The 21,774-nt window shown below is 50.8% G+C and overlaps 1 protein-coding gene and 2 non-coding genes across 3 annotated transcripts in view; 2 read left to right on the forward strand and 1 right to left on the reverse strand.

The window, feature by feature from the left end:
- Window positions 1-663: 663 nt before the first annotated feature.
- VAC14 (VAC14 component of PIKFYVE complex) overlaps window positions 664-21,774 on the forward strand; it is a 58,469-nt gene continuing 37,358 nt past the window's right edge. Inside the window, exons 1-12 of the mRNA XM_056500707.1 lie at window positions 664-824; window positions 4,040-4,190; window positions 4,817-4,984; window positions 5,682-5,744; window positions 6,707-6,814; window positions 7,593-7,702; window positions 8,648-8,754; window positions 9,753-9,887; window positions 10,157-10,309; window positions 12,383-12,437; window positions 18,645-18,789; window positions 19,079-19,144. Of these exons, the coding sequence (XP_056356682.1) occupies window positions 721-824; window positions 4,040-4,190; window positions 4,817-4,984; window positions 5,682-5,744; window positions 6,707-6,814; window positions 7,593-7,702; window positions 8,648-8,754; window positions 9,753-9,887; window positions 10,157-10,309; window positions 12,383-12,437; window positions 18,645-18,789; window positions 19,079-19,144 (1,365 nt within the window). The 5' untranslated portion in view covers window positions 664-720. The remainder of the gene's footprint in view (window positions 825-4,039; window positions 4,191-4,816; window positions 4,985-5,681; window positions 5,745-6,706; window positions 6,815-7,592; window positions 7,703-8,647; window positions 8,755-9,752; window positions 9,888-10,156; window positions 10,310-12,382; window positions 12,438-18,644; window positions 18,790-19,078; window positions 19,145-21,774) is intronic.
- TRNAG-GCC (transfer RNA glycine (anticodon GCC)) lies at window positions 3,157-3,227 on the reverse strand. The gene has a single exon. It is a non-coding gene; the product is annotated as a tRNA-Gly (tRNA).
- TRNAG-GCC (transfer RNA glycine (anticodon GCC)) lies at window positions 11,280-11,350 on the forward strand. The gene has a single exon. It is a non-coding gene; the product is annotated as a tRNA-Gly (tRNA).

Raw genomic sequence — 21,774 nt, forward strand, 5'->3', positions numbered from 1 at the left:
TGCCCTTGCCAGTAATTCCTGTTTAGTCTGGACTTTGATTCTCCCTAGGTACAAGATGTCCATGCTGGATGTGCCAAGGACTTCACAGGGACCTTGAAATTAGATGTCCCGGTCTCCTTCAAAAGGCACCCTGTGAAGTGTGAGGTGGCCAGATACACTGGCACAAGAGTGGGAATCCTTTGGACAGGAGACGTTTAGCCACACACAAACAGTCTGTGGCTCAAGCCAAACCTGCTCCAATACCCCACACCTTGAGGCTCAACCCTCACCTGCTGAGGAAGACCAAGGCATTCTATCCAAGTATTTCCTGGCAGTTGAGGGGAATTTTTAATAGGTATAGCTGAGGATATTTATCAACATCTACCTGTATGTCTGCGTGGGTGCATGTAGGAGTTTAATTTAAACACTTTATAGATAATTGAGTGGCTGTTGCAGTTTACAGCAAAGTCTGTCGAATCACTTCATTAAACTAATCAAAGATTAAGTGCTGCTAAATCCTTTTAGACATAAACCTGTGCCCAGGACCGGGACTGCGTCCCCTCGGGCTGCCCGGGCCAAGGCGTCTCTCCCTAATGACGCTCCTGTTAATGACCGCAGGGGTTAATGAGGCGGGGGTGCCGCGTGTCTCCGCGCCGCGCGGGGGCGCTGTGCGGCGGGGCGGGGTCACGTGTGCACGCCCCCGGTGGGGGTCACGTGGCCGCCGGTGGCGGCGGCGGGGCCATGAACGCGGAGCGGGACCTGTCGCCGCTGACGCCCGGCGTGGTGCGGGCGCTCACCGACAAACTCTACGAGAAGCGGAAGGTGGCGGCACTGGAGATAGAGAAGTGAGCGGCGGGAGGGCAGCGGGAATGAGGGCGGTGCCGGTGCGGGCGGCCCCGGTGCAGGGGTCAGGGAGCCCGGCCCGACGCCCCGGAAGGGCGGGGAGCGGTGTTGCGGTGCTGGGGCTCCCTGCGGCCCCGAGGTGGCGGGAGCCGGCCCGCGCTGCTTGGGGGGGTCCAGCCGTGCGCCGGCGGCGGGAGGGCGCGGCCCGGCTGCCCGGTGGGAGCTGGGCACTGCGAGGATGGCGGTCATCCCGCCACGTCCGGGGCACCGGAGCTGCTGGCCCGGCAGCCTCGGGAGAGGGCTGAGGTGACACGATGTCCCTGTAGGGGACAGCGCCGTGGGCGGTGCTGGAGAAGGAGGGGTCTCTCCCGGGCCTCCTCTCTTCCTCCCAGCCCCATCGCACCGGGCACTGAAACTTGTCTCCGAGTGTGCCAGCTCCTGGGTGCCACTGAGGACCCGCTGGCTCCGGGCGCATCCCGAGAGCCCCTGACAGAAGGCTCATTCTGACCCTGCGTGCCCGGTGCGGTTGCACAGCCCTGTGCGTGGTGAATACCTGAGCGGCATCACTGTAGGAATTCCTTGGAAACGTACTGCTTGCTCTGCTGCGCGTCCAGAGTCATAGTGCCATCCCGCCTCTCCCCCTAGGGCTCGCCCAAGCTTGTCCCGTGCTGGATCCTGGCTAGAGAGATGGAAAGTGTTAATGTCACCCCGGCATTTGGGTGTTGCCCTTGGTTCCTCCTGCACATCTGCTGTTCCAGCAGATCTGGGACCTTTCTTTCGGAACATCCCAGGCAGAGGTCTGCAGGCACTTCTGGTGTGGCCATGCCCCTCTGGTGTTGCTTGGATGTGTTCCTTGCCTCTTTTCACCCTCCCTGTGCTGGTCTGGGTGCTGTGCTTGGCCACAGCTTCCCCTGGGAAGGACTGTGTTCCCCCTGGGCATTGCCTGAGAGCTCAGCTCTTGCAGGAGATCTGAAACATCGCCTCAGGGTGCAGCCCAGCACAGGGCTGGCAGTGATGGTCCAAGCTGGTGGGTGAGTTTTGGGTGGGAGATGTGGCCACGCTGAGCCTGCAAGGGGAGCAGTCAGGCACTCAGGACAGTCGGTGATGTGGGGATGGAGTCGTTCTGCTGAGGATTCAGCGAGGGATGTGGTGTGGGAACTGCCTGCCTCGAACACAGAGGGTGCTGTGTGAGAGGTCAGCAGAGAAAAATGGCACCTGGGACAAGGGTGAGTGTGTGCTCTGGTACAGACCCAACCCAGTGAGCCCCTTCTGCTGTTTGATGTGCTCAGTTTTCTCTCATTTTGTCTCTTTATTATAGGAATAATTTATTGTGGGTGGATTGCTGTGTTTCAGAGTGGGATTCTTGAAGTCTCCTCATATCCTCATAATTCCAGCCTCAGGGGTACTTCAGTAATCACTTTGCTGATTTGTGAGGGGTGATACTTTGTGCCTTATCCAAGCAGCTCTGCTTCAGCTTACTCTGCCCCAGGATTAAGGGTTTGTGCTGGCCTTACACCAACCAAAATCTGCTTTGGGGTCAGGCAGTTCATCTGATCAAGCTGTAAGTACAACTTGAGAAGAGCATGAGGAGGAAAAAGGCAAAGGCTGGCCTTTTCTACAGCTTTCACAGGTTTAATTCATCTAAAACCCATCACAGAATAGCCCCAACAGCATCACTTCCATGTCCATGGCATTGAGCCAGGAGGCTCTTTACTCAGGAGCCTCCTTCTCCTTCAGCTGATAATGCAGGAGCAGCTCCTGCTGCTTGTAGGCTATGATACTGCACTTTTAACTTCATTATTTAAATCTTGAGTCCTTTAAACTCATGAAGGAAGTCTGTAAACTTATTCCTATTTAAACAAAGCTGCATCTGTGAAATGTAGGCAGTAAAGTGATCACCCCAATGCCTTGAATGGCTCAAAATGGAGCCATTTTCCCTAAATCAGCAGTTTGTGGGTATGGATCGGGCTGTAACTGTTGGAGAACGTGGCTTTAGATTAGGGTTGCCTGAAGTCCCCACGGCAAAAGGGAGCAGCTGCTTTGTACAGAGCAAGATGAGAGCAGAGCTGGTGTTTGTAATCTTGGAGAGGAAAAGTTCATAAACATCTTCTGTAATGGTTTTCCTGGATTATAAAGTGTGTGACTGGCCAGTGGCACCTGTTTGGGAGTGTGAGATTCACATAGTGCCAAAGAAGCCCTCTATGGAACTAGGCAGTGAAAGCTTTTGCACCTTTTTTGACAGTTAAGGTAAAGATGATTATTTAGGCAGAGTTTTCAAGGTGCCTAAATCTGCATTATGAGTAGAAATGGAAGCAAAAAGGAGCAAAAGAGCACTGCATTGGCCGGGAATCGAACCCGGGCCTCCCGCGTGGCAGGCGAGAATTCTACCACTGAACCACCAATGCTCCAGCTGTCGTCTGCACAGCTGCCTGCACAGCTGGCCGTGCCTCCCTGCCTGGCCAAGGGCTCTGCCAACAGGAAACTGAGGCTGAGGAGCTGGGTGGGCAAGCTGGGACCTGGAAGCAATTCTGTAGATGGGAGCAGGGATATGAGTCTCTTCATCCACAGCTGATGTGGTAATTATCTCTGGATAATGAGCTGCAGGTTCCTGAGGAGAAGCAGGTATTGTACATGGAAGCTCTGTCAGCTTTTTGTTAAATGTTGGGCTGTTTAAGAATGTATTGAAATATACTGTTAGTAGTAAAGTTAAGTATGTAGGATATTAACTGAAGTGCTGTGTGGGTGGCTGGAAGTGTTCAAAACCATGGCACTGTGTGTAGGCCTGGTGGGCAGCAATTCACTACCAAGCCACCAGAACTCTGGATGTGTGCTGAGCTCCCATCCTGTGCCATTCTGGGGATAAATGACCCCAAAAACCTGCACTGTTGGAGAGGGTGTTTGAAGACCTGGTAACTTCTCTGCATGCACATAGCTGCACTGGGTTGGCTCTTGAGAGCACATCCTGGTCTCAGATTTTGTGAACAGTGTAGGAGGCTGCAGGCTGGAGAAGCATGAAGACGGAGAGCTGCTGGTGGATGTGAGCAGGGAGGAGGGGAGAGCTCTGGTTTCACTTTTGGGATCCTTCAGCATTCCCCATTTCAGTACTGCTTTCTCTGGTGTTTTTTGTGGCTGAAAGTCCCTGTCTGTCACCAAGCCCCTCAAAGTTTTTATCAGGCAGAACCTGACCTCCCTGTGTGCTTTTCTCTCATCTCCCCAGGCTGGTGCGAGAGTTTGTGGCTCAGAACAACACATCCCAGATCAAACACGTGATCCAGATCCTGTCACAGGAGTTTGCCCTCTCCCAGCACCCCCACAGCCGGAAAGGGGGACTCATTGGCCTTGCTGCTTGCTCCATTGCCCTGGGCAAGGTAGGTGTGGTGGGATTTTTGGCTTGTGCAGGTTGTGGTGAGAGAACAGCAGCTCCTCTTGGGTCAGTGTGATGGGAGGAGTCAGGCTGGTGGTCCCACAGCTCCCAGGCTGCCCTCTGCATTGCAGCCTACAGCTGCCATGTGCTGGACTTTCCCAGCACACCCAGCCACACTCTTTGGGCCCAGGAGCACTTTCTGGCCTGGGTTACATTTTGGCAGCTGCCTAGGCGTGGTTAAAGGGCTTCTGTCCCTCCTCAGTCTCCAGCAGTAGGACTAGACTCAGCAGGTTGGGTACTAATTTGGGTTAAAAGAGCTGACAAGAGTTGCAGCACTTCCATCTCCTGCTGTGCACTACTGCCACAGGCCCACACAGAAATCCATCCCTGGCTCCCTCTGCCTTGCAGGCAGGAGATGAGGCATATGCCAACAAACCTGATTGTTTCTCACTGTACCTGAATAACAAAATTCAGTAATAAAATTCAAAATTAATTAGTAAATCCTGCCCAGCATAGGTCCACTAAAGCCATCACAAGCCTGAGTATTTGCAGAGTGTTCCAGGGCAGTGCCATCTCTTCCCAGTCTCTGTGGCATGGTCCTTAGCTAACCAGTGTCCTTGTGCCCCCCAGGACTCTGGGCTGTACCTGAAGGAGCTGATCGAGCCGGTGCTGACGTGTTTCAATGATGCTGACAGTCGACTGCGCTACTATGCCTGCGAGGCTCTCTACAACATTGTCAAGGTGGCCAGGGGCTCTGTCCTCCCACACTTCAATGTGCTCTTTGATGGCCTCAGCAAGGTAAGAAGCTTCCTCTTAACTCCCATGTGCTTCTTGAGGACTAGTCCTCATCATCTCCAAGTCAAACCAAGTTGTCCAAGGTTTTCTTTCCAAGCAAACTGGTTTACTTTGACCCAGACAGGTCTGAAGGACAGAATCACAGAATATTCTGAGTTGGAAGGGACCCACAAGGATCAGCAAAATGAGCAGTTTCTACACAGTAGCCACTGATACTGTGGGTATGAAATTGACTGTAAGATATCTTGTTCTCTGTCCTCACCTCCAGGATGTATTCTCCTGCTCCTTGTTGAATGGTATTAGAAAATGAGGCTGAGAGAACTGCTGCAGGCAAAGTGGCTCTGCAGCAATTTGGCTTTGTTGGGTCTGTAGCGTCAAAACTTTGTCTGTGTGTGTCTGCCTTTGCAGATTTTCATGGTAACCTGCATTTCTTTGTTCTTTGAGAGTTGTGACTGCTGGCCCATGAAAACCTGCGTAGCTGGGGGAGGCAATGTGTGCTTGATCTCCCCCTTAGGAAGTCTCTCAGGAGAATTTTTTGGAGCCTGATGAGAAGCTGGAGATAAAGGGACTTCTCTATGTCTGTCCCTGTATTGTCAGAGGAGAGTAACAGTCCTGTGAGCCTACTGGGAGCTGTGCTGCAGGGCAGGGGGCAGGCCTGGGACACACTGTTGCAATGTCTCTTTGTTACTGTCTTTCACAGCTGGCTGCTGATCCTGACCCAAATGTCAAAAGTGGCTCCGAGCTTCTTGATCGGCTTCTCAAGGTATTTTTGCTCTCCGAGAGTCCTTGGTGCAAGTTGGAGCCATGTCCTGGCTGGGGATATGTCAGTCCCCAAGGCTGCAGCTGCTAAAGCCATCCCAAGTGTCCTGTGGCTGCTGTCAAAACATTTTTGTCTCGCTGACTGCTGCATCTTCGATCAAGGCTCTGGTGGCCTTCTCAGGCAGCTGGATGGAGGGGCTGGTGGGTTATCGCAGTGTCATGTGTGCATTCAGCTCGTGGGAGCTGGTGGAAGCAAGATTTGAGTCTGAGGGCTGCAGTGCTGTGCCAGGCAGCAGGAGGGCTGTTCCTCTGCGCTCCCTCCCTTGCCTGAGGGAGTTGTGATGTGAGTGGAGCTACTGCTGCTGCTTCAGGGTGTGGGCTTGGTTCCTGTTCCTGTTCTGCCTGCTGACAGGCTTTTACTGCCACAGACCTCCCAGTTCTTTTTCTGCTGCTGTTCAGAGGTGAGCAGCTTCCTACCAGGTCCTGCCCTTGCTCCTTGTTATCACAGCAGTTAACCCACTCTGTTGGGAGATCTGCTCCACTGCACCAAGGCCGGGACTCGGCTGTGCAGCAAAATCCACCAAGCGTGTGGAAACAGCTGTAAAGGGAAGTCATGGGGCTCTCCACCGCAATCCACGTGGCTACATCAGAAGTGCTTGCTCATGTGTGCAGCACAGCACTGAGGCATGAATCAGAGAAGCTTCCTGTCTTTCTGTTCAGCCAGGCTGGTGCACAGCAGGCAGGAGCATCTCTCTCTGTGTCCTGCTCAGAATTAGTCTCTGCCTGAGGAAGATTGACAGCTCATTGCCTGGATAAACTGCATGATTCCTTCTCCCCAGGTCTCCTGACCTGCAGACTCATGCTTATCATCTTTTTCCTGTCACGTGGCTTAAAAAGACTGGGTTAGGGTTGCTGCATGGATGCATGCTGGCAGTAATTCTAACACCCTCTGCTTGGGCTCTGCAGGATATCGTGACAGAGAGCAACCAGTTTGACCTGGTAGGCTTCATCCCACTGCTGCGTGAGAGGATTTACTCCAACAACCAGTACGCCCGCCAGTTCATCATATCCTGGGTAGGTACAGGGGGTGCTGTGTGTGCCTGCCAGTCTGAACTCCAGGACATTGTGTCCCATCCATTTCCCATGTCCAAGCAAACTGCAGATATCCACAGCAATGTTTAGCTCAGACACCTGGATTTATTTGGGCAGGTTTTTAAGTCAGCAGAATTTTTTACCTGCTTCTTTAAAAGGCCAGCTCCCTTTGACCTTGTTGCAGTGGCAGGGACATGGCACTGCACTTCTGTCAACCTGTTCAAGACATGGCACACCATGGAAAGTACACTTAAAGTGTTGCTTGTATGAATAGACATACTCTGCTTTAGAGGTTACAGTCTCCCAACAGTCTGTGCTAGGCTGCTCTCCCTGATGCAGAGGTGATGGAGAGATGTTGCTCTCCAGGAGGCAAGGAATCTCCACTTGATCTCTCCTTTCTGTGCAAGGCAGCAGCTCTTGGTGCCTAGCTGGTGTCTGGGGAGATGTGTTCCCCTGTGCTCTCTCTCAGCCATACTGTTGCCACCCCAGGTCTGCCTGGATGTGTCTTGGCAGTCATTCCCGATCCCTGCTTTGTTTTGCAGAGTAATGATTGGAAATGTAGCACTGCTGCAGGCTGATTGCTTGCTTGCTGTGCTAGTTCAGCTGCTTCCCAAGATAGGCGACTCCACAGTGTTCTCTTTTCCTTCCCCCTATCCCACACAGCTCAACTCTGCATTCCTTAGTATCCTGCCAGATTTGTGCTGGTGATGTTAGTCGATGTCTCCCAAACTCACCTCTTTTGTATTCCTCTCTGATCTAGATCCTGGTTTTAGAGTCTGTGCCTGATATCAACCTCTTGGATTACCTACCAGAAATCTTAGATGGACTCTTCCAGATCCTGGGAGACAACAGCAAGGAGATACGGAAAATGTAAGTGTGGAGGCTGGCTGGTTGCAAGTGCTGTGTCATGTTCACTGTTGGTCGATCACTTTTTCTATTGATTTGCAACTCGTGTGTGTGACTACAGAGAAGCTCCATGTGTGTGGTGGGAGACAGATTGGCTTGGGCAGTGAATCACAATGTCCATGGCAAGGACCTCCCCCCTCCCATGGCCATGGAGGACACCATACTCTGTACTGGGGGACAAACTGTTTTGGCTTGGTTGAGTTGTTGCCTTTCCAGCACCTGACATCAGAGCCACAGAGGCTTGTGTGTGTTTCTGGGATGGGCATGAACTCTCTGAAGAAACTTGCAGCATGAGAGCCTTCCTTGGCAAGGCATCTCCTGGATGGAGAGAAGGAGCAAGGATTGGGAGCTTTCTCCACAGATACACTGCTGGTTTCAAGACAGAATCATTTTGAAGCACAGGAATGTCTGCATGTTCTCAGGGACACCAAAGGATCTTGGCATTTTGTACTGGGAGAGAGTGGCTGGACAGGTTTTGTAGAGCTTAAGTAAGTGGTGAGACTGACCTGGGCATATCCTTCAGCAAAGCCTTTCTGGATTCTCCCTATACCTTTTTTTTCCCAGCATCCACATGTCAAGGAAGAAGTACTAAAAGCTTTGGATATCACCTGCCCCACTGCTCCTCATCCCAGGCACCTCCACATCCACAGAACGTGGGTGGTTGTGGGGGAGTTGTGGAAGCTGTGGGGGGCTCTTGGCTGCCATCACCTCTGTCCTTGCACCTGTGTGCAGTCTCTGCTATGGGGCAGGGTGAGCTTGTCAGCCTCATTTTTCCTGCCCCTGCCTCTTGTGGAGACACTTCTGCTGTACCACCAGCATCCTTCCATGTGCACCTGGAGAAGATAGTCTCCATAAGTTCTCCCTGTCTAAGGTGACTGAACACTGACCAGCTGCTCTGCCTCTCCACAGGTGCGAGGTGGCTCTTGGGGAATTCCTCAAGGAGATCAAGAAGAATCCCTCCAGCGTGAAGTTTGCAGAAATGGCCAATATCTTGGTGATCCACTGCCAGGCAGCAGGTGAGTGCACAGGACCAGGCACTAGCACCACTTTCCTGGTTTGTGGTGCCAACTATAGATTCAGGCCAGGAGTTTTCCAGCAGGCTGTTCACCAGTTCAGCTGCTCACCTTTTCTTTGTCACTATTCATGGAAATCCCACTGAATGGAGGGAGCAGGGAGCTCTTCTGTAGTTGGCACAACTGCTTTTGTACTGCAAATCCCCCAGCCATAACACAGGTCTGGCATCCTTCAAAATGGAGTGACCTAAAATATATTTGGCACCTGTGAATATCCATCGCTTCTAAGAGGATCTCCTTAAAGTCTTACTGTAACCTCTGGTGGCACTTGGTGCATAGATCAGAGAGTTAAGGATGTGTGTGGGCTTTTTGCCAGTGCTGCGCTCTGGCTCCCGTGGGTCTGCTGTGTAGGCAGAGGAGAGGGTTACAGATGCAGCTGGATGTGTTTCATGAGAGGGATCTTGTTCCCAAGTTCTGCTCACTGTGCTCTTTAAATGTTGCTGAATTGTGGAGTGGATTTCCTGGGAAATAGAAAAGCATAGATAGAACCGAGATTGGTTGCTCTTGATTAAACTAACTCACAATGAATTTACACTATTCAGGCTTAAAATCTGGCCTTGCATCAGCAGAGTGCCATGGCAGTGGTGCCTTTTCCAGAATTTAGGGAGGTTGTTAAAACCCCAGCTCTGGGAATGATACTTGACCCAGACACACAGCTGCAATGGGTTTGACTGAAAAAATACCCTTATGCATTGGGAAGCTTGACAGAATACTTATAAATGAGGAAACCTGATTTATGGGTTGAAATGGATTAACTGAAACCTCATGATTTCTCAAGCTCACTGGAGGTTCAGGTCTTGCTGATCGCCTGGGGGACTAAACTGTCTTGGGTGAGATTCTCTTGGGATGGAGCAGAGGGAGCTCCTTGCTTGCAGGTGGTCCTTGGCCTGTGGAGCCAGTGCTGCCCTTTCCCTCACCTTTGCTTGTCCCATGTCTTCCAGATGACCTGATCCAGCTGACAGCCATGTGCTGGATGCGGGAGTTCATCCAGCTGGCTGGCCGGGTGATGCTGCCGTACTCCTCAGGGATCCTGACCGCTGTCCTGCCGTGTCTCTCCTACGATGATCGCAAAAAGAGTATCCTTGTACTCAGAGCTGCTCCCATTCCATCCCTGCTACAGCATCCCACAGGGAAGTGCATGTTCCAATGCCTGTTTCCTGCCTTTGGGGTGCAGGTCCAGGAGAAGTTCACCCACCAAGTGCTAAGACCCACACTGGCCCTTTGGATGTGAGGGGGCTTCCAGTAGCTGGTCTGGGGCAGCTCTGGTGGTGCTGCAGTGGCTTCTCTGTGGCTGGCACCTGCCCATTGTGTGGGACTGCATGTTCCTTACACTGCCTTCACTCAGACATCAAGGAGGTGGCTAATGTGTGCAACCAGAGCCTGATGAAGCTGGTCATCCCTGAGGATGATGAAATGGATGAGGCCAAGCCATCAATGGCTATACCAGCTGAGGCCACCTCGGAGGAGTCCCTCTCCAAACCAGAGGCAGTGACCACTGGTGAGTCCTAGTTGGTTTGGGCCAGTAAAAGTGTAAGGAAGGTCAGGGGAATATTCTCAAGAAAAGTTCTTGAGTTGGTTTGGTGTCCTGAAGCAGTTCAGAGTACATGGGATCTCTATGCTTTATTTGGAGACCTGTTGCACAGATGATCCTCTGCTGAGACAGACACACTTGTTGCAGGCTGCATGAGAGGGTCATTGCTCTGACCTGGAGCCCAAGTGGTGCTGCAGTGCTGTGTGCCCTAGTGAGCTCCCTTTCAACTTATCATTTCAGTTTGAGAGTAGGCATCATCATTCAAAGAAAAGCTCAGAGAGCTGTGTTAGTCCTGGGAGAGCATCAGCATGTGCATGGGGGATGTGTGTGGTGGGGAAGGATAGAGAACAGAAAAGAAAAGAACTTCAGATCATTTCCAGATTCATGGTGCTCTCCAGACCATCTGGCAGGTATTGTCCCAGTCCTAAAATTTCCACAACATAAAAGTTGAAAGTTTTCAAGTGGGATGGGAGACCTGAAGGAGGGTTCAAGTGAAAAGAAACTGTGTGATCCCCATAAATCAATGCTTGGGAACAGCAGTGGTGTTAGCCCTTCAGCAGCCTTTGGATGCTGTCGTCCTGGCATGACTAAACATTTCTTCTGGCATAAAACATCCTTGTCCAGGTGTATGAAATATGTGGTAATGTTTAAATCACAGGGGCTCGTCTGGGTTCTAAAGCTGCACTTTCAGCCCTGTGCTCTCCTCTCCTGTAACACGTCCACCAGTGGCTTTTGAAAAATCCTGCCGTGAGAGGGAGCAGGAGGATGGGATTAAGACTGAAGGATTTTCATGTCTGACAGCAGCAGGGGGAGGCGGGGAGCTGCTGGGGCAGGGGGTCAATCGCTGCAGGGACACGGGTGGGAGGCAGTGGGGGGGTTGTGACAGCAGTTGGGGTGGCGGGAGGAGGCCACAGGCACGGGGGCAGCACACAGGGCAGCATTGGTGGTTCAGTGGTAGAATTCTCGCCTGCCACGCGGGAGGCCCGGGTTCGATTCCCGGCCAATGCAACATTCCTTTTCCTCCAGTTTTTTTTTTGTTTTTTTTTTTTTTTTTTTTTTGTTTCTATCTGTAACATGGACCCAGGCACCTCAAAATATCAGTCTAAAGAAGCGTCTTAGTCTTCAGTAAAGATGCAAAAGCTTTCATTACTTAACTCTATACAAGTTTTTTTTACTAGAAGAGATAAAGCAGAAAAATATACTGCTGTAGCCCAGCAGCAAAAACTCTATTATTCCTTATTTGTCCCCAGAATACCTTCTTGTATTAAAATCTATCACAGAAGAGCTTTAAAATATCAACAGAAAGCTTAATTGCTTTATTCTCAATCCCTCTGGTGTCAAATTGCACCTTGAAGCAGTCGGGATCAGGTAAAATTGTCATGCCTTTCTGAAAGAAACTCAGCAATGTTCCTTGGGTGTGCTGATGTGGTGATGTTGATTGTGTGAGTAGAGGCTGTTGGCACAAGGGGGCACAAAGAGTCAAGTTCATCTTGTCATGCTTTGTCACCGTGCTTGTAAGACCCAGTTTTAGCATGGAGCAGAGGTTGGAAAGCTGTTTGAAAGCTGTTTGAGTCACTTGGCTTCAACATGGTTTCAGGCCATGGCCAAGCGGAGATGTCCTAAGTTGAATTCTACCTTCAGTTGCATGTGGTATATTTAAATATTGAAATCAAAAGAGTCAAAGGCAGCTCTACAGTTCTGAGCTACTTCTTTGAGAATGGTTGAAACCATCAACAGGATGTATCTGGGTCTCTGTTACAGAGCAGGGGACCCAATTTGGGGCAGAGGTCTGAAGCTCTGCCTGTCTGCATTTTGCTGGGTAAGTGCAGTTCTGTACCAGCTTGTCTGGCAGCAGAGAAGTGCTTGATAAGGAGTGTAAAATGCTCACTGCAGGCAGAAGGGTCTTGGATCCCTGGACCCTCAGACAATGAGTGGTGATGTCTTTGCAGAAGGTCATGCAGCTGCTCTCCAGCCTCCCAGTTCTGCTGTCTACCTTCCCCATCGTGCCAATTGCTGTGTCTCCTGTTTTTCTGCCCCCAGGTTCTCTGGATGCGTCTGGTGACTCCAGCAACAGTGGTGTCTTCACAGTAACCAGGTAGGGTCTGTTTGTTGCTTCAGAGGGGCTTGAGAAGAAGGGAAGGCTTCTTGGGGTACAATGACTGACAGAGGCTAGGCTGGGCTGTGAGGCAGTTGGGGTCTCTTGGATCCCAGTAGGGTGGATGACTGGGGGTGCTCTAGGAGCTGCCTGCTTCTCTCTGATGTATTTGCGCCAAAATGTCTTGACTTTATGATGAACTGAGGTGTTTCTTCCCTGAAGAGTCTGACCCTGTTCCAAGCTGCGCTCTTGGCAGCCTACCATGGCACAGGTCTCTGGGGCTGGACCTAGGGCTGCATAGGTCTTGGCCTCCTGCCAGCCTTTTGTGGCACTTGTCAGCCCTGCACTGGTTCTGTGCCCAGCATGATCTCTCCTGCAGATACCTTTCTTCCCACCCAGCTGTCTGAATTGGGGGACAAATCTAGCTGTTCTAATAGCTTTCCTTTCCTCCTGCTGCCTGCAGTTCCTTTAGTCAAGAGGTAGTGATTTCCAACACTCATTGTGCTGATGCTTATTTTTATTTGTTGTTGTGATCCCCAAAATAGGATGCCTTGCTTTAGCTGCATCCTACCAGCGTGATGCCCATCACAATACATCCCAGAGCAGTGCAGGCATCAGCTTTTCAGGTTGATGGTCTGTACTCTCTGTTCCTTTTTTGCATTTCTGCACAGCCTAGCTACTCCTTAGTCTAAATGATGCCATTAATTTTTTTTTTTCTCTTGGAAGTACAGGTCATTTAATTTGCATCTAAATGCTGGTTTATGCCACTTAAATGATTTTCCCTGGGTTTTTTGTGGTTGCTGTGTCCTGACCCTGCTCAACCCTTAAAATTTAGCAAGTTCAGAAGTAGATGTGCATAGGGCTGAAATGGGGAACTGGGTGGAGAAAGAAAAAGAAGAATTTAATCGGGAAGAGAAATGACAGTCATGTCTCTATGCTGAAGGTCTTGCATGAGGGAGAGAGGGAATGAAAACTGAAGAGGGACAGAAGCTGGGAGAGCTGGAATGACTTTTCCCAATGTCTCTGAGAGCCGGAAGGAGAACAGCTGCTTGAGCTGAAGTGTCCTGTCAGCAACTCAAGCACCAGGGAAAACCATCTGGGACAGAAGGCATGGCCCTCCATATCTTTAAGATACCTGGTTTTCCAGAGGGACTGTTTCTTGAGCCCTCTTAAGCCCTTTTCAACAGGAAACTCCAGGCTTTACGTTGGGGTTTACCTACTGTGTGTGACCTCTCTGCTGAACCACTGTTGGGACCTGAAACATTTTCACCAAGGCATCTGTTGTGGGGGGCTGCACAGGAGTTGGGGGAGGGCTGTACGTGGCTGACAGGAGCTCTGGACATCTGCCTGGTGCTCCATCCATGGCTCAGGCTGCCTGCCTTGGCTCTGGAGCTGAGGGAAAGCAGGAACTGGCATCCGTGGCCATTAGCAGCCATAATTCACACCGGGGAGCAGCAGCTGCCAGCACGCTGAATGCCCACTGGGTGTCAAGGCAGGACTGCAGGAAGCTGTTGTGTTGCTGGGAAAAGCTGGAAAGCCTGCAAACAGAGGAAGTTGCAGCTGCCTTTTAAGATGAAGTCACTCTTTGCTTCTGTTTTTGTTCGTTCCCCACCCCCCCCTCCCCTTCCCCCAGCCTCCCCCAGTGAGCAAGTGATGGAGCATGGCTGAGAGCCAGGCATGCAGCTCTCACGCCCCCTTCCCCTGCCCTCCCCAGCTGGCTGCAGAGGGACAGTGCTGCAGCAGCAGGGAAGGGAGGACCTTGGTCAATGGAGGCAGAGGAGATCATGGCCTGGCATCTGCAGAGGGCCATGTTCTGGGAAGATGCCATCCAAGAAGATGGCAAGGCCTGAATGCTCAATACATGGATGCTGGGCACATTCCTGTGGCCACAAACTGACACGTGCTCCTAAAACGTGCTCCAAAATGCTTCCCAAGTGTTTTCCAGCTTTACTTGGAGGGAGTTTCCTGGTGGCATCCACTAAGAGATGGAGATCATGTCTGCACCAAGACAGAATCTGGCTGTTGGGAGAGCTTGGCTACGCAGGGCTGGAGGGGTTTTGGGGTTCCCCATCCAGATGGGCAACTCCACTTCCAGCTTCTGCAAAAATTGTCACTAGAAGTGCACCAGAACCACATTTCAAAGGCACTGGATCCTTCTCATGGCCTGGCTGAAAGTGCTGCTGCTGTGTTAGCTGGTGTGAGCCTGGATCAGGAAGGGGAGGTGGAAGCGTGGCTGCTGGAGCAGAGCCCGGGCTTCCTTCCGTCGGTCTGAGCTGCCACAGGAGAAGATCCAGATGTCTGTCCTGCGTCAGTGGACCAAAACAGCTGGAAAGTGCTTTTTAGGCTCTTGTAACTGCATTGATGTTTCAAAACAAGACCTGGGCAGTTTGAGAACTTCTTGATGGTGCTGCTGGGCAAAGGGTCAGGTACAGCTGGAAGCGGTCAGTGTTAGGATGTATGGGTGATGAGACAAGGTTGATGGGACCACATCTGTCACCAGGCTAGATAAGGGACATGAGATCTCCAACAAGAGCCTTCCTGATGCAAGGAGGGCTTCATGCATTAGTTGGTGTTCAGCAGAACATGGACACGTAAAGTTGTGTGTTGCTTTGCAGAAAGGGCGAGTGGCTGCCATGTGGCTGAGCTGCCCAAGCCTGCATTTAGACCAGGCTTTTAAATGTGGTAGTTAGTGCTTGCTATGAAGCTAAATCTCATGTTGGAAGTTGCTGTACCCCCATTCCTAGAGCCTGATTCACCTTGAAGATGCAGCTGGGGAATTCATGGAGGTGGGAATACTTTGGTGGAAGATGGGAATGGTGTTAAGTGCTCTGCAGCACGCAGGGGATGATTGGCTGAAGGCAGCATGATGGCTTGCTGTGAGCTAAGGCACCAAGCCTGCCTTGGAGTCCCTTTCTCCAGCAGCTTGTCTTGCACAGCTTTTAGGTCCAGGGTTGTTCTTCCTGGCCCTTCCCTCCAGCCTGGAGGGAGGAGATGGCTTCCCTTTGCTGTTCCCACTGCATGCTTGGGTGGATGAACTGGAGGGGAACCTCAGGCACACTGCCCCAGCCCTTGTCACAGTGATCTACAGCTTGTTGGATGGGATGCCTCTGCCCAGACCTTGGCCTCATCGCTTCCCTGGAAGATCTTGGAAACTGCAGTAAGCAGAAAGAAGCCAAGAGCACTGAAATGAGAGCAATGAAGGACAAGAAAGTGACAGCACGTAGGACCAATAGCAGAGAGGAGCTATTTACCTCCTGGCCGCTGGCTTGAGCCTGTTGAGCAGCACAGCTGCCAGCCTGTATGGGAGCTGCCCTTGTGACTTGGACCACAGTGAAAGAACCTGGATATTTCCACCCTTGGCAAGGCCATTTTCTGGGCTTGCCTAAAGGCTAGAGCCTGGCCTGGACCTTAACCTTGTCTGAAAATGGGGTCAGGAAAGCAGCTGGGCCAGGCAGGAGGCCAGGAGAAAGATGACAGCTCAGGCGCTGGCAGAGAAAAGGCAACTGCTGAGGAGAGAGATGGCAGAAGCCCTTGAAGAAAGGGCAGAAGTATGAAAATGAGTTGATAAAGGATATGGAGTGAAAAGCATTGCTGTGGGTTGAATGTAGTGGGAAAGTAAAGTCAGTTCCCATGCTGGAGGGTGCTTTCTGAGATGGGGGGATGTGCTGGGGGGTGGGTTTTCTGCCCCACCACTGAGCTTGAGCAGACTCCCAGTATCCAGAGGTGAGAGCCTGGCACAGCCCCCATCATTGCTCAGTTTGCCCTAAAAACATGTTCTCACTGTCACAGGCGAACAGTGGGGGCGGTGCCAGGGCCAGGCTCATCCTCCCGAAGAGAATCTGGGGTAGTGGGTTAGATGGAAGTGATTGCATCTGACATCTGCCCTGCCGCAGATGCCGGCGCTGGAGCCCACGTGGCAGGCCCAGAGGATCACATTAACGCAATGCCATCACTGCTGCTCTGCTCCCTCCTGCCTGGGGATTAGGGCGAGCCAGGCTGAGCTGGGAGCCTGCCTCTGGAGCTGCAGCAGTGCTCAGCTGCTGCCATAACCCCTGGAAGGGGGTAACCCAGAGGATTGGCAAGAGATTTTTAGCCCAATTTCCCATGTGCATCAGATCTCTCACCTTTTATGGTGGTGCTTGTGTTTTGTGCTGAGTAAAGGAGCTGCTCCATCAGCAACCCCCCTAAAGGGTTTATCTCAGCAGCTGTGGATAGAGGGTAGCTGGTGAGGAGTTTTTCCCAGCTGCAGTCCCTTCTAGTGAGATCTGAGCCCAGCGGAGCCACAGGCAGAGGTGCACACTGTGGCTGGGGGCTGCCTGGCTCCAGGTCAGCCCTGTGCTCCCAGCGCCTCCCAGGCTCTGCTCTGGTGGGTTTTGGCTTGAGCCACCCAGGCTCTATCCAGGTACTGCATCATGAACAGTGGTGGAAATGGGGTTTTAATGAGTGATTTTGACACAAACCAGATTGGAAATTGCTTGTAGAAGCAAATTTCTACTGTGCTGTTAGAAGTCCAGCATCAGCAGACTTAACAGTGCTGTGGCAACCTGTGGCACCCTGCATCCTGCCAACATACCTCACAGCAGCATGGGGCTGGTGGGATGTGACAGCATCAAAGCCACCTCCAAACTGCCCAGCTTCAGGCACCAGTTCCCTGTGCTGTGCTTTTGGCCTCATGCCTCTGAAAACATGCATTACCCTGAGGTTTCTTTTTCACCATCCTGTGCAGGCAATGCATGCATTTGGTGGGGAGGTATTACTGGGTCAAGGTTTCATTCTCCTCTTCCATCTGAAGCCCTGTACTGGGAGCGTGACAGGCTATGCAGCTGCCAGGGGAGATGGTTTTGTAGGAAAACCAAATACAGTGTTCATTCAGGCTGGCTTAAATGAACTGGGATGCTGCTCCCTTGGACATCTCTCCCAAACTTCTCATGCTCTGGGTCCTTCCTTCCCCTCAGTTCTGTGTGTCTGAGCATTTGGCCCTCGGCTGTTGTTTTCAACATCAAAGTGAAATGCAATTTGCAGCCCCCAGCATCTATTACGTGAGGCAGATCAAGCAGTCAGATCCCTGCAGGGCTCTGAGAGGCTGCAGCCTCCTCATCTCACCCTTACAACGTGTGTCCTGGGGAAGATCAAATCCTATTAAGCCACAGCTCTACTTGCAAATTATACCATGAGAAATCTGCCCCTTAGGATTTCTTATCAAACAAGATGCACAGCAGCTCTGTGCACACTGGAAAAATCTGCAAGAGCCTGGTCCAGCCTTGAATAATTCAGTAGCTTGAGTATGAGAGGTGTGACATGGCTCTTGAGTGCAGCTTCCCCTTGGTAGTCTTCTCCAACCATCTTGGTTCTAACCATTATCTCTCCTTAAATGAGTCTCCTGTGACAGATGCTTTCTATATTCTTGCTGTCAAAGAGGTGGAAAACCATCAGGTAGATTTCAGGATCACAATCAGGACATAAAAACGCTGTGTCATGACTTCTGGTCACCTATGCCAGTACAGGTCCCAGATATTTTGGAGAAAAGGTGGGGGACCGAGAGATAAGAATCTGCAGCAGTCAGTTTCTAGTAGAGACAATGTCCTGGTGACCTAAGGGAACTATTCCCTTTCATCTCTTGTTTATGATGAAGGGTTATCCTGATATTTTGGATGGCTTTTGGGAAGAAAGATGAAGGTCTCAAGGCAGGGTTGTAGCAGAGAGCTGCATCCCAAACTCACTGCCAGACAGGGCACCATCTGCAGTTCTCAGCACAAATCCACTGTGATCAGCAGAACCTGGATGCCTTCATTAGACTACACATGGGTTTATGTTCTCTGAAGCTGTTTGAGCTGGCCAACCTTGAGGTGGATTCTGAGTTCATTTTATGGATCTCTAATCCTTGAACCCCAAATTTGCCAACTGCACTATGGACCAGTTTCTCACACAGCTGTACTGCTGTTTTCATTTAGAGTGGTGCCTTCCCATGCATACAGTTTTGGGAAAAGTGGTAACCCTTAAAGCATTGAAGATTTCTGCTGCTTCCAAAGCATTATAAAAAAGGAGAGTGTCTATTTGCATAGGTAGACAGTGATCTAGTGAGTTGCATCTAGTAAGGGTTTGAGCTGAGGTGTTTGATGCAGCCTCTGAAGTGTTGTTGACTTCCCCACCATGGGAGGAATGAGTTGGTGTTACATCACTGAACCAGACTGTCTTCTTTCCATGCAGCTGTGAGAGGATACAGGTGACCCTAAATTTGGATGGAATAGTTCAGGTGCTGGACTACCACCTTAGTGACACATCCATTGGGATGATGACCAGAATTGCAGTCCTGAAATGGCTTTACCACTTGTATATCAAGACTCCTCGTAAGGTAAGTTGGGAAGTCAGCATTCAGCTGAGCTTGTCAGCTCCTAGTCTGTTGCACTGCCTTGATAGCAGTGCAAATTGTAATTGTCTTGGTATTTTTGCAAATGTGTGTCCACCTGCCTTTTCTGAGAAGTCTTTGGCTGCCAGATACCTCATAGCTTGAGGAAGAGGAGCTCTCCAGCTCAGATGGAAAATGCTGGTGAAGCTCTTGGCACCCTCCCTCAGGACAAGTGTCCTGTGACTGGGTGTGACCAGGCCTGTAGGATTGATGCCTCCCATCCTTCTGCTTCCAGATGTTCCGACACACTGACAGCCTCTTCCCCATCTTGCTGCGGACCCTCTCAGATGAGTCGGATGAGGTAGGTGCTGCAAAAATCCTGGAAGCTTACTGTCTCCACATCCAGCTGGGCTTTGAGTTTTTTTGGTGGAACCAAGGTATTTTATGAGGCTTGGCCAGTGTTGGCACTGAGGGGTTTTACCCTGTTGGCCAAACTGAAGAAGAGCCAATGCAGAGCCTGCAGGTACTTGCCCAGCTGTTTTGGGAGTTCTCTGATGCATGAACATTGTTCTCCATCTCTGAGACTTGATCCTTCAAAGCCAGCTCCTGAGAATCCTTTTTGTCTGCCTGGGAAGGCAGATGGGGCTTCACCCATGGGGCTGGGGTCATGGTAAGATCTTTGTTGAGTGGGAACTCAGGTGCCTTGCAATAACCTCTGTAAAGATGCAAGGAGGATTATGTCCTACCTGGTACTGCCAAATCCATATTCATGAGGCATTTAAGCAGCACTGACTGCTTGGAGGGCAAGAGCAGCACTGCCTGGCAGGGCTGCAGTAGATGCCCAGTGGCATCAGGTTGGATGGGAACCACTCAGCTGGGAAGTGAGCAAAGATAATTAGGCAGCAAACTGAGCCAGCTTGCTCTGCTGGCTCTTTATCTCCCATCTCCCAAGGTGCTGCACCATTTTCCTGTTTCCTTGTCTTGCTTCTTCGCCCCTCTTCTCTGGTTCTAGTAATCTCAATTTTGGTGTTGTTGTTGTTTTATCCCTCTATAACTTGTTCCTGGAGCATTTTAGTGCTATGGTGGGAGGCTAGCAGTATGGTCCACAGCTGGCCCAGGCACTGGCAGAGCTTGCACCATCAGCTGGATCCTCTTGCCTGGAACTACAAATGATCCTGACTGGTTTCTCATCCCAGACCTTCCTCATGGAATAAAAATCACACGCTATGTTGTTTGTTACATGCTCAGAGCACCAAACCCCAATTCTGCAATAAATCCCATGTGTGAGGGGGTTGTTAAGAGAGGAGGCAAGGGAATGAGCAAGCGAGGGAATGACTTGCAAAGGCAAGCAACTGCCTGGCCATTTTCCATCCCCTGCTGCTTACAATGCAAACCTTTCCAAAAGAGTCCCCAAGCACACATCTGCCTTTGCAACGCTCTAGAAAGCCTGCATCTTGCAGATAGTCTCTCCAACTTGGCGGGAGATCTCAGTGAGTCATGTTGCAATTACACTGCTTATTAATATTTGAAAAAAACAGTGAAGAAAGGACCCTGGTGATGCATTTCCTCCATGTGACATAACTGGGAATGGCTCAAAAGTAATTTTAAGCTGATTTATTTAATCCTGACTTCTATTTATTTAAATGTTTGGAGGTGGCTTTTTTTTTTTAAGGAAATCCATAGACAAGTCAATCCATTAAACACCATCACTCAGCTTGGCTGTCAACCAGATTTGCTGCTTTCTGCAGAGGAAATAGAAATTATTGAAATAGTAGGGGGGTTTTGAGCTTGGCATTTTTGGGAATGGTGAGGACACTCTGAGCTAACTAACTTGCTATGTCAGTGCCTGTTAGGAAAGGGGACGTGGGGTGCTTGCTTAGCCAGTGCAATATTTGTGTGTGCAGTCATATTGTCCCAAGTCACCTACAGACTGTGACCCCACCCCCAGAAGCTCCTGGATAATGGCCTGGGAATCACCTGGTCAGCATGGGGGCCTGTGTGAGCTAAACATCAACTCTGATGAGGAATCATCTCCCTCCTCTTTCCAGATAGAGCTGTGCTCTTTATGTGGTGTAGCACGAGGTGTGCACACATCTTCAGAGGGTTTTTGTGCTTTGTCCTGTGATGCTGCCTGCCCCAAGGGAACCTGCTGGGCAGCAGGGTCGGTATCATCTTTATTTCCAACAAGGCTGGACATCCTTCTGTAGTGCCAAGAGTTCCCCTGGCACCTGCACACAGTTTAGAGGCTACCTGTCACTCTGCTGATGTGCCCTGGAGCAGTTGTTTGTCATCACCAAAGGATAGTGTGGCTTTGGAGGGTCAGTGCTAGTCTGTGCATCAGACTGAAAGACTTTACTCAGGCATCTTATTTTTAAGGTCGTCTCTTGCTGAGCTGGTCTCAGTTTCTCTCTGCACTTGCCATAAATAATCAAGCCCAAAGCAATGAAAGACTCACGCTGGATGGAGCCAGATCCATGCCCCTTGAGTTCTCATGCCTGTTTTTGTCATTCAAGTAGCACAGGGTGTTGCACCACCTCCACTGTTTTGAACAGGGGCCAGTATCTCATGATGCATCTGCAGTGTCCTGAGTCATCTCTGCCATCTCTCCTATTCCCCTTCCTACCCAATTCTCCTGTGCCAGTAAAGAAATGGTCAAGAGACCTATTTAAGATTCACAAAGGCAGCACAGGGAAGTTGGAGCGAAGCTGAAGCAGGCAGTTCCCTTTGATATGTAGACAAGTCAGGATTCAGGATTCCTGGCTGTCAGATGTTGTGCTGCTGCACTGCGTCACCTCGTGCTGCTTCCTGTGCTTCCCCGACAGGGAGATGTTCTGTCCTGCGTTTGAGACCTGGTTTTGAAGGCAATCTCAAAGCTCTGCTTAAAATTTGATGTGCTTGAAAAGTTCCTTCTAAGATGTAACCGGATCCTGCTGGGAATGGTTTTTTCTACACTGTCTGCTTGGTTTGTCTGTAGCAATCTTGCTGCCCTGG

Source organism: Oenanthe melanoleuca, chromosome 11, assembly GCF_029582105.1.
Source record: "Oenanthe melanoleuca isolate GR-GAL-2019-014 chromosome 11, OMel1.0, whole genome shotgun sequence".
NCBI classification, from domain to species: Eukaryota; Metazoa; Chordata; class Aves; order Passeriformes; family Muscicapidae; genus Oenanthe; species Oenanthe melanoleuca.